We start from the raw sequence: 11,155 nt of genomic DNA, 5'->3' as shown, positions 1-11,155 counted from the left end.
AAGTTATTATTGTAGACAATCTATTGCTAAGTTTGATATCAAAACCGGAGTTATGGTATATGAACTTGTGAAGCAACTAAGTTTAATAATTGTGGCGGATCTACGTTATTAATCTTAGGGAGAACATTCAATCAAATCAAACATAGACTGCGGACAGTTATGTTTTCTTGATTAATCAATTTATCTAGTTCTTAAGGCTGCCATTGAATTAAATTATTAGTGCGGACACTGTGGTTGTTTGATGGTGGTTAGGGTTAGTTATACGGCGGATCCGTTAACTAACTAATGTTAAGAAGAGATAAATATTCAGAATATAAATTGATGTTTCGTTTCCATGATCAGTTCTGATTTCTGTAGGTGGATGTGTGCTTGTGACCAAGGTTTGTTCTCTTGATAATTTTCTGATTTTATTAAATTTCGTTTGATAGTTTTCTATTTTCTTTTGCTTTAGCCTAGATAACGTCCAAACCCCCCCAAATTGCATATCATCTAGCATAAAAATCTGACTTGAATCTTCCTCGTGGGATTGACCCCTTACTTGCTCTATATTATCTTGTGTGTTGTGTTTGAAGCTAGGGTAATTAATTTGTGCGACCGCGACATCGCAACACATCTCATCTCTTTCTTCATCACTTGAAGGACACTGCTTAGAACTTAGTTTAAAGTGGCTTGCAAGTGGAGAACAAACAGGTTTGAAGTTGCTCATGTTGAATCTCTCAAGTACTTTTTGAACGTATATCTCCTAAGATAGCCAAAGTTTCTCCTTCTTCCTATCACGTGTAATCTTCATGCCAAGAATCTGTTTTGCCATTCCTAATTCTTTCATTGCAAAAGACTTGCTTAATTATTCCTTCAAAATCTGAATCTTTTTAGCATCATGGCCAACAATCAACATATCATCCACATACAACAAGAGAATAATAAAGTTTCCATTTGGAAACCTTTTCATAAATACACAATGATCAGAAGTGGTCCTAGCATAACCATGATCCACCATGAAAGAATCAAACTTCTTGTACCACTGCCTTGGAGCTTGCTTTAACCCATATAAACTCTTTTTCAACTTGCAAACTAATTGTTCTTTGCCTTTTGCTTCAAATTTTTCAGGCTGCTCCATGTAGATCTCCTCATCTAAATCACCATGGAGAAAGGCAGTTTTCACATCAAGTTGTTCAACTTCAAGATTCAAACTAGCAGCTAAACCAAGCACAACTCGAATTGAAGACATCTTGACCATTGGTGAAAACATTTCTTCAAAATCAATACCCTTCTTCTGACCGAAACCTTTCATTACCAATCTTGCCTTGTACCTTGGCCGTGAGCAATGTTCATCAATTTTCAACCTGAACACCCATTTGTTCTTGAGTGCTCTCTTACCTTTAGGAAGCTTCACTAACTCAAAAGTATGGTTTTCATGCAAAGATTTCATCTCTTTTTACATTGCTTTCAACCACTCACTTTTCTTCTCATGTTAAATAGCCTCATTAAAGCATTATGGCTCTCCCCTATCAGTAACCAACACATACTCATGAGGAGAATATCTGGTGGAAGGTTGGCGAGGTCTAGTTGACCTCCTCAATTGTGGCTCATCTAGAGCTTCTTGCATAACCTATTCAGGAATAACATCAATATCATCATTAGTTGACTCAAGATCACCAATTAAGGGCTTAATAAGAAAACCACCATTATCATCATTTTACAAATCTCCCCCATAATTATCAGGCATCAAAGGTAACTGTGGAGTAGGTCTTGGATTTGAATTAGATGAAATAAAAATAGTAGACTCGGTTTTCTCCTTTTATTCAAAGTCTTTAATGGTTTGATCTTCAAAGAAGATAACATCTCTGCTTCTAATAATTTTCTTCTCCTCTGGATCCCACAACCTATAGCCAAACCCATCATCTTCAAAGCCCAAGAAAATACACTGCTTTGTCTTGTTGTCAAGCTTAGACCTTTCATCCTTGGGAACATGTACAAATGCTCTGCATCCAAACACTCTCAAGTATGCATAAAAAACATCCTTTCATTTCCATACTCTATCTGGAACATCAAATTCAAGAGGAACTGATGGAGAAAGGTTGATCATGGCAACTACAATCTTCATTGCCTCACCCCAAAAGGACTTAGGTAGCTTTTCATAAGAGAGCATACATCTAATTCTTTTAACAATGGTTCTATTCATTCTCTCAACCACTACATTATGTTATGGAGTCTTAGGAACTGTCTTCTCCAACTTGATATCATGTTCCCTGCAGTACTTCTCAAAAGGACCCCTGTATTTACCACCATTGTCAACTCAAATACATTTCAGCTTTCTACCAGTTTCTCTTTCAACTCTAGCATGGAAATCCTTAAAGACATCAAGCACCTGATCTTTGGATTTCAAACAAGTGGCCTAAATTTTCCTGGAATGATCATCAATAAAACTAACAAAGTACAATGCACCTCCAAGAGACTTATCAATTATAGAGCAAACATCAGTATGAACTAAATCAAGAACATGTGATCTTCTATGTGAAGGTGATCTTTGAAATGCAACTCTATGTTGTTTACCAATTAAACAATGAGTACATATGCTCAAGTCCATACCTTTTAAATGAAGGTAGTTCTTCTTGGCAAGGATGCCAAGGCCTTTCTCACTCAAATGTCCAAGCCGCTTATGCCATAAATCAGTAGAGCAATCTTCAATTGCATTCACTTCCACTTTAATCACCTTGGCTTGTGACATATAGAGACCCATCTTCTTCCCTTTAGCAACAATTAAAGAATTTCTGGAGAGCTTCCATTTACCATCTCCAAAGTACTTGTGATAGCCTTCTTCATCAAGAGTACCTGTAGAGATCAAGTGTAGGCGCATATCAGGCACATGCCTAACATCTTTTAGTGGTAACTTGCACCCAATATTGGTTTCCAACCAAATGTATCCAATGCTCACAACACTAGCCATCTCTTGATTTCTCATCCTAACTTAACCAAAGTCACTAGTAGTGTAGGATGTGGAAAAATCATGTCGGGGTGTAACATGGTAAGAAGCTGTTGAATTTGCAACCTAGGTGGTATCCTGACATACAAGATTAACACAATCGTCAACACAAACAATGGCAACATCACCATCAAATACAACTGTAGTTGTACCATTATCTTCATTCTTATCTTCGTCTTTATCCTTTTTATATCTTTTATACTTTCTACAATCTTTTTGAATATGCCCTGGCTTGTCACAATAATAACACTTAATTCCCTTCCTTGACTTTAATCTTCCTCTTGGCTTCCATTTGCCTTTTCTATTGCTGGATTCTCTATCTTGCTTACCATGAGAGAACCTACTTTGACTTCTCCCTCGATTTTCTGTAACAAGTGCATGAGACTCGAAAGTGTTTGTCCCTTTCCTCCTCCTCTCTTCATTGAGGATACTATCCTTCACTTTCTTCAAAGTGATCTTTCCATTCAGAGTAGAATTGCTAAGTGACACCACCAAAGTCTCCTAACTATCCAGCAATGAACTCAATAAGATTAGTGCTTGCATCTCATTGACTAACTCAAGATTCATCAATGACAGCTGATTCAGGAACCCTTGGAATTCATTTATATGCACTAAAGCATCTTCACAATCTTTGTACTTCAAATTTACAAGGTCTCTAATTATAAAAACCTTGTTTTGTGCACTCAAGCAAAGGTTTCTTCCAATATCTTCCAAGCTATATAGCAGTCATGTTCTTGAGAAATATGATTAATGGACTTAGAAGATACTCATTTTCTAACATTAGTGGTCGCCTTTCTGTTAAGCCCATTCCATTTTGCCTCATCCATTTCATCAGGCTTTATTCCTTTACACTCAAGCGGCAAAGCTAAATCATTGAAATATAAGTGATCCTCCATCATTGTTTTTCATAGAAAATATTTGGAGGAAGTGAGCTTTATCATGCCCGAATCTTCCTTTTTCATTTTAACTGCACAAGAAATTCAATCTACACAACCAGCGCTCTGATACCACTTTGTTGGGAAAAGTATTCAAATAACCGGACAATCTAGCCGAATCACAATTCACAAGTCCGAATCATTTCCCTCTTTGTGCAATCAACTTAGGATCAAACAATCAATAAAATAATGCAAACAATCACACAAATCAACACCAAGATTTTTACGTGGAAAACTCGATGCGGAAAAAACCACGGAACCGTAGTCCACCTAAAAACTTCCACTATAAACAAATAATGGGTTTACAAGTGTTCTTCCTCATATTTAACTAAGGCTTACAACATACATATCATTAATAACAATCTATTCTTTGAATATAACAAGATTAAAGAGAGAAGTGTTTGAGAAAAACTCACAACATTGGCAACCCTATTTTCTATCAAAACGACCAGCTTATACACAACCAATCTTTGATCTAACTATCCAGAATAAAAAGTAAAGTGTCTAAAAGCTGCTGTACACATCTCAGCCCGATCCGACAATGAAAGAGCTGGAATTCGAAGAAAGAAGACAGACTGCTATGCTGCCTCTTCTTCCTCTCGGTCTCCCGTTTTTCTCCTCTCTTTTGCTTTAATTCCCCTACTGCCGCTACAGTGACAATTTGTGTTTTTTTAAAGAGGCAAGCTGCTGCCTCTTGCTAATTAAAATGTGGTGGTCCCACCATCACATGGTGCGGGACCACACACAACAAAAAGATAGTTACTCAACAGAATTTCTTACAGGGTGTAAACGTCAGATCATTTTGTAGGAAATTTGTACTTGTTTCGTTTTTCACTTTTTGAATGTGCATCAATTTCCTCTGGTTTGTTTGATTAATACTTGTACCTTGACCTTAGGCAAATATGCAAGGCAATGCCTTTCATGGAGTTTTTGTTCATTCATTGAGATGAGTCATAAGATTGGCAACTTTCATGGGACAATCACACTGGTTGTTGGTGCACGCTTCTACTTCTTCTATTCAAGGAAAGGTAATTTATGAAGGATTTGCGTAACCTGTGCACTAAAAATACATATAAGAGTCAGGAATCCCGATTAGATATTCATGAGTGAGCAATGGTGTACAGGACAAGTAATTCTGGGAAATAATGATTGCTTTTTTAAAGTTGGCATGCCTTCTTATGGTGTGGCTTTAAGGGTTTTGAAAAAGAAAACCCGGTTATAAACCAGATGCCTCATGATCCTTGCAGCTTAGTTTAGACATCTAATTAATGAGCCGGGCCTGCTTTTGTTGATCACTCTTTCCTGTAATATTTTTAGAAGCCTAACACCGAAGACTAATAATGACTCTAGTTGCAAAAGAAAACGACCCAAATCCATGTGTTACTAAATCCTGAGCAATGATGAAACTCTTGCTCGGTTCACGAAAGCCAGCTACTGAAGGAGAATCGATAGCATATACGCGAGATGATCCTCGTTGTCTTTGGCAGCTTTGCAGTTCACTTAGAAAAAGAAAATATGCCAACCGAAAGTATTTTTCTAAATTCACTTACAGAGTGGCAATCGAAGTGGTGTGGCTTTAATAGCAAATAGCATTAAAGTAAAATCAAGGCTTGATGTGTTTGATGGAAGTACAAACTGAATCCATGTTTTTTTATTTGTCTTTTCTATAACATGAAAGACTTGTTAGCTTTATTGACACCTATGAGACACTTGATCATAGATTGAACATGCTTTCATTTGTGCATTCAACTGTAAAGTATCAGTTTATGGAGGGAGGAGGGAGGAGGTTCTTCAAGAGTGGCAACTGAGGAAGTGCTGCTTCGGATAGCAAGTAATGGAGAAGGCCTGCGTACTAAATCAATGCTTGATGAAAGTACAAGATGAATATGAAAATGGGTTTTCTGTCGTTTTTATAGCATAAAATGATACGTGAGATGACATGTTAAACACGGGATACATCATCATAAATTTAATGTATGGAGCTTTGTGAATTTCTAATAAGTTGAAGCCCAGGATAACAACAAGTATGCTAGATCTTATATTGGATACACAGCTCAATAGTGTTAGCTAGTGTGTGTTTTGCACTGACATGATCAGTAAAATAGATCTATTCTCCTAAAAAAAAATGGGAGATACCTAATTAAAATCATTCATATGCAATCCACTTCTAGTTCTAGAATATCACTTATTATCAATAAAGATAATGATAGTTAATTTGTTTAATAATAGTTGGTTAATCCAATAAATATTCTAGGTCTCGAACTCCTCCCAATGAACCAATCCATCTCTCTCTCATTTCCTAGGTAGTTGCAAAAATAGGTCGGCCGAGGAAACTTTCTTCTTCCAACCTTTTTAGCATTTTTTGCCAACATCTAGAAACCCCACTGTTAATGTTAACACAACAATTTGTTTAGCCGCTAGATGATGAGTCTTCACTCCTTTGTTGGAGGCCTGTCGCATGAAAAAGAGAGACACTGTACATGCCCAACATCTTCCAATGTCGTCTTATTAATGGAAGAAAGAACGAAGAAATAAAAAACAAAATCCACTTGCTTCATATCATCAACAGATCGTATTAATTATAAATGGAATGAAAAAACAATCAGAACGATTAGTGTCTTTGTATACATGAACCCCATCTCCAAGATATTGACTTTGCACACAAGTTGCGCCTCCGTTTCGAGCTGATGGACCAAACTCTGATCTCCCTCGAGGTTGATCCTGTCTTGCTTGAACACATTTTCGTAGCTTGACATCAATTTTTTCAGTTTTCCTTCCTCGAGATGGGGCAGTCATGAACGTGTGAACATTCATGGGCCTGGACAATAATGAGTCACAATTAAAAAAAAAAAAAAAAAACCTAAAGCATCAAACAAATTTTACATCTTATTCTCGATATGACCATGAATCAAGCATAAAAATTCGTACCCAGTTCTTCAAATCTTCAACTATATGGAGTCCTGTGATGAATCACGAGAGCTTCCAATCCGGCCACTTTTTCTAGCGCTTCCAAACCTGCTACTTACTTGGCGTGCATATGCCACAACAGCCCTGGCCCATCTCTTGATATCAATCTTGAACTTGTTTGAATCCAGGTCTTTTAGTGATTTTCCTGGTTCTATCGATATCTCCTTGAATGAAAAGCATCGATCAGACCGCCTGCGTTTTTCCGAGACCTGATCGTCCTTAACGGCTTTGCTGGTTAGTGAAAGAGTTTTCTTAATAGACATGCTTAAAGTTGTTGATTTTGCTGGCTTTTGTGAGCAGCAGCAATGCTGCAAATAGTTAGCTGCTAGAATATAAACAAAGACCATGGACATTTTTATATGTGGCTAGCCAGAGAATTAAACCAAGGCAAGTAACATATTATTCTAATAAATGCGTCCGAAGAATCATTGACTTGACTTTTCAACATTATTGTCTACTTCGTTTTTTCTACACACCACAATTTCAATCTATGGATTGTGGCGTGCCCCGAGAGGTTTCTTGGAAAGGAGAGGTATATCGACTTGTAGTTCATTAAGCAACGCTATCAAAATCATTTTTGAGTGAAAGTTTGCCTGGTCAGGTAGTTGAGTTTCACAAACCTTCGAGTTATTACTTGTTTCACCGCACCAGAAATTGTCCAATTTGTTACCCGATATATATTTTGAAAAGCTTAGAGAATTTTCTTTATTGTTCATATCAGTCAGGAAAACCATTTTTTTGGTTTCTTAGTATTAATGAATTTTCTATTATGAATCATTCATTTCTGATTCTACTTCTTATTCTAATCTTCTTTTTAAAAATTGTCCAGTTTCTGTAGTCTTAATACATAACAACCGAACCTTCTAGATGGTGGCCTAGTAGTAAGAACTTGGAACCAAGAGATTTGCTCCCTTTGTGGTCTCAGGTTCGAGCCATGTGGTTGCTCATATGATGGCCACTGGAGGCTTACATGGTCGTTAACTTCAAGGCCCGTTGGAATTAATCGAGGTGCGCGCAAGCTGGCCCGGATACCCACATTAAACTAAAAAAAAAAATACATAACAACCGGTTTAAATATATACTTAAAAAGTAAAATCAATAAACCATAATTTAATTAAGATAATTTCTTTTCTTTCTTTTTTATTTTACATTTACAAGCAGCATTTTAGTGTTTGAAATGTATTTGTTTTTGTATTTTAAGTGTTTTCAAACAAATTTTAAAAAAATATTATTTTTTTTACTTCAAATTAATATATTTTGATGTTTTCAAATCATTTTAATACACTAAAATTAAAAATAATTTTTAAAATATAAAAAATTATTATTTTAATACTTTTCTAATTTCAAAAACAATCATGCACACACAAACTCTCCTTCACAGTCGGTCTACTCACAGCTTTGAGAAGCTTGCCATTATTTGGCATTGAAGAACAAGCCACACGTTCTCTGAAAGCCAATGATCGTTTTTGCTTGGGAAATTAAACCACATTTACTGGGTTCTCAAGCCAATATTCATGCACCGTACAAGTCGTGATAAAATCAATCAGCCTGTGCAGCTGTCCACGTCCCATAACACCCTCCCTCCTGATGTGGACTATGCTCTGCCTGCAGCTCAGCACTCGAGTATTCAGGGTCTTAGGCCGACACCTTAATAATAGGCTATAAGAGGCAAACAGCAAAGGACCGCTCCGCTTCTGGCACCACCACATTATTCATGCGACTTCAACTCAAGAGACAGGAGAAGTTCACCCTCTCCGCGAAACGGATCCAGTCTCTCGTGCCTGGCAAAAACGAACACGAAGATTTACCAACAAGCACAGCACAGCCCGGCCCTTAGCCCGAAGGCGTGGTCTGGGCAAGCGGAGATTAATTTCGAGAGATCAGTTTTCATGTATTCAAAAACATTCACGTGGAAAGCGGTAGTGTGATTGTTAACATGGCGAGGGGCTCAATTGATAGTGATGAGTAATTAGAACGTGAGTCCCTTAATCATTTCTACAACACTAGTAATGTAGTTGTAGATGTAATTGACTGCATATATCAGTGGGGAAATCTTAGCCTCAACCATCCAAAACTGCAAACGAAATTATCATGGAAAAATCACAAATCTCTATAGTTTCAACATCTAAAACTTAAATAAACATCCCAGAGCACCCAAGAAAAAGGTCATCAAAAATAAAGATTTTGGTGTCAATTGTCCAGCACAACATCGCTTATTTATTGGACTCTCAAATCATTTCTTCAAAGCTTGTCTATTCCTCTTCTTGACACCAGACTTGGATACCTTCAGACTCCTGTGCACCACACTCAACCTTGCAAGGGCTGCTCTCTTCAGATCAGGCCTGTAGTTGTTATCTGCAACCTGCAATTAGCAAAACACAGATAAATTTATTAACAAGCTCAATGTCATTGAAAAACATGGAAGAAAGATGACTATAGACACTGCAAAAGACAGGTTGGCATGGCAATCGATAAGTGTGAACACAGAATGATTAAATTGGACAGAAGAGGTAAAATCTTGCACTCCAATGTATTGTGCGGGCAAGTAGAAATATATACTACATGTCAAAAAATCATTATTTGGACAAAGGTCAGGAGCCAAGCGTAACAGGTACATTTTTTTCAAATAAAGGGCTCTTGTATGTTATCTCATCACTGCATATAAATCTCGGACTTGGACCAAGATAGTTAAATAAAACAATGATTAAATACACTTTTTTGAACATCTAAAACATATCATGTTTGACAACCTGAAAACCAAGCAGCATCTAAAATGGAATTTCAACAGGTATTTAAAATCGGATTTAAATATTGAAGTGAAACCCACTTTAGTCATAAATTCCTGCTGAATGAATCGAGTGTGTTAATAAAAGAAAAGGCAACTTGAAAATGCAAATCAATTCTCTGAATTATGCAAGTGGTTAAAACAATGAGAAGATGCTGCTTCATTTAGTACAATGTGACATGAATCTAAGCACATGACATGTATCTAGGCACCACTGGCCATATATATCAGTTAGTAGCGACAAGGAAAAAACATTCAAAGCATTACAAAATAATGAAAGACCTCTAATTACCTGGTTTTCCACAGCCTTGGCCATGCGGCTGAACTCCTTCTTCATGACAGACTTGTGAAGCAAAGCTGCAGGTTTGTTCTGCTTCTTGGTCTTGGTTGTAGCAAGAACCACAGCTTGATCCTTGTCCGCAGGCTGAATAGTGACAGTTTTCTTGTTTGCCAACCCTGTTTTAACACGATGAAATAATAGCAAATTCTCATTTGTATGATTTCAAAATTATTAAATAACCAAATATAACGAAGTCAGGAACCATCAATCAAACAAATATCAATTATTTATTCACTTCTGTTTTGCTAAGGAGATACAGAACAAATCTGTTCAGTACCACCATGCTTAATTTTCCCTTCCGAATCTTAATTTTCTAAAAAAAAAATTCCAAAACAAAACATAGAAACAACGCAGCTCTATAAATTAACTAAATCAAGCAGTAATGTTAGATCAAACAAAATCTCAAACACACAGTTCCTTTCCACAACACTGTAAGAAAGAAAGAGAGTACCAGAATGCTTGTAAGAGTTAAGGTTGTAGAGATTGTTGTTTTCTTTGCTAAACTGAAGGCTAGCAGTTCCTCTTCCAAACTGCTTCACCAAAAATGAGTTATTCTTCTTAACTATCTCCCATATCAGTTGTCCTGGTACTGTCGCCATTTCAAATCCTCTCTTCTTCTTCTTCCTTCCCTGCACATGCAACACACGAGATCCAAAATCTCTATACTCAGTCTTTGAAACAAAAATAAATAGATATTGAGAGAGATAGAGAGAGAGAGAGAGAGAGAGAGAGAGAGAGAGAGAGACCTGTTATATTTACGGTTTTGGATGGGAGCTGCCGAAGTGGGGGAGGACTGGCGTGGTGGACAGAGAAGACGGGGGAGTTCATGATATATTTATAGTGAAACCCTAGGTTCTGCTTCTTTAGGGTTTTGGATTTACAATGTCTTCTTTTATTTTGGGCCTCTGTAATACTTTTCTGGGTCTTTTCATTCTGGACCTTCCCTTTTTATTAATGTAGGTCCAAGGAAATTTAACCCTCTTTTCTATTTTTTTTTTATATTTTTTTTTTTTTCAATACTAAAAAAAATCTTACTCGTATTTATTGAAATTTTAATAATATCCCTCTTTCTTGTAAAGTGAAAAAATATTCTTTAATTTTAAGGATTTATTTGACCACATAATATAATAATATAATATCCTTTG

General features: G+C 36.7%; 1 protein-coding gene and 1 long non-coding RNA gene across 2 annotated transcripts; both read right to left on the bottom strand.

The window, feature by feature from the left end:
• Positions 1-6,399: 6,399 nt before the first annotated feature.
• Positions 6,400-8,063, bottom strand: LOC7470596 (uncharacterized). Its single transcript, XR_002984269.2, has 2 exons — positions 6,847-8,063; positions 6,400-6,736 (listed from the first exon to the last, which is right to left on the bottom strand). It is a non-coding gene; the product is annotated as an uncharacterized LOC7470596 (long non-coding RNA).
• An 884-nt stretch (positions 8,064-8,947) lies between these two features.
• LOC7470595 (60S ribosomal protein L28-1) lies at positions 8,948-10,912 on the bottom strand. The gene is made up of 4 exons (XM_002298221.4): positions 10,757-10,912; positions 10,462-10,639; positions 9,963-10,126; positions 8,948-9,247 (listed from the first exon to the last, which is right to left on the bottom strand). The coding sequence occupies exons 2-4, from the start codon at positions 10,607-10,609 to the stop codon at positions 9,119-9,121; spliced, it is 441 nt and encodes a 146-aa protein (XP_002298257.1). The 5' UTR covers positions 10,610-10,639; positions 10,757-10,912; the 3' UTR covers positions 8,948-9,118.
• Positions 10,913-11,155: the final 243 nt, after the last annotated feature.

This window comes from Populus trichocarpa, chromosome 1, assembly GCF_000002775.5.
Source record: "Populus trichocarpa isolate Nisqually-1 chromosome 1, P.trichocarpa_v4.1, whole genome shotgun sequence".
Taxonomy (NCBI): Eukaryota; Viridiplantae; Streptophyta; class Magnoliopsida; order Malpighiales; family Salicaceae; genus Populus; species Populus trichocarpa.
This window is presented reverse-complemented; position numbering and strand designations above follow the sequence as displayed.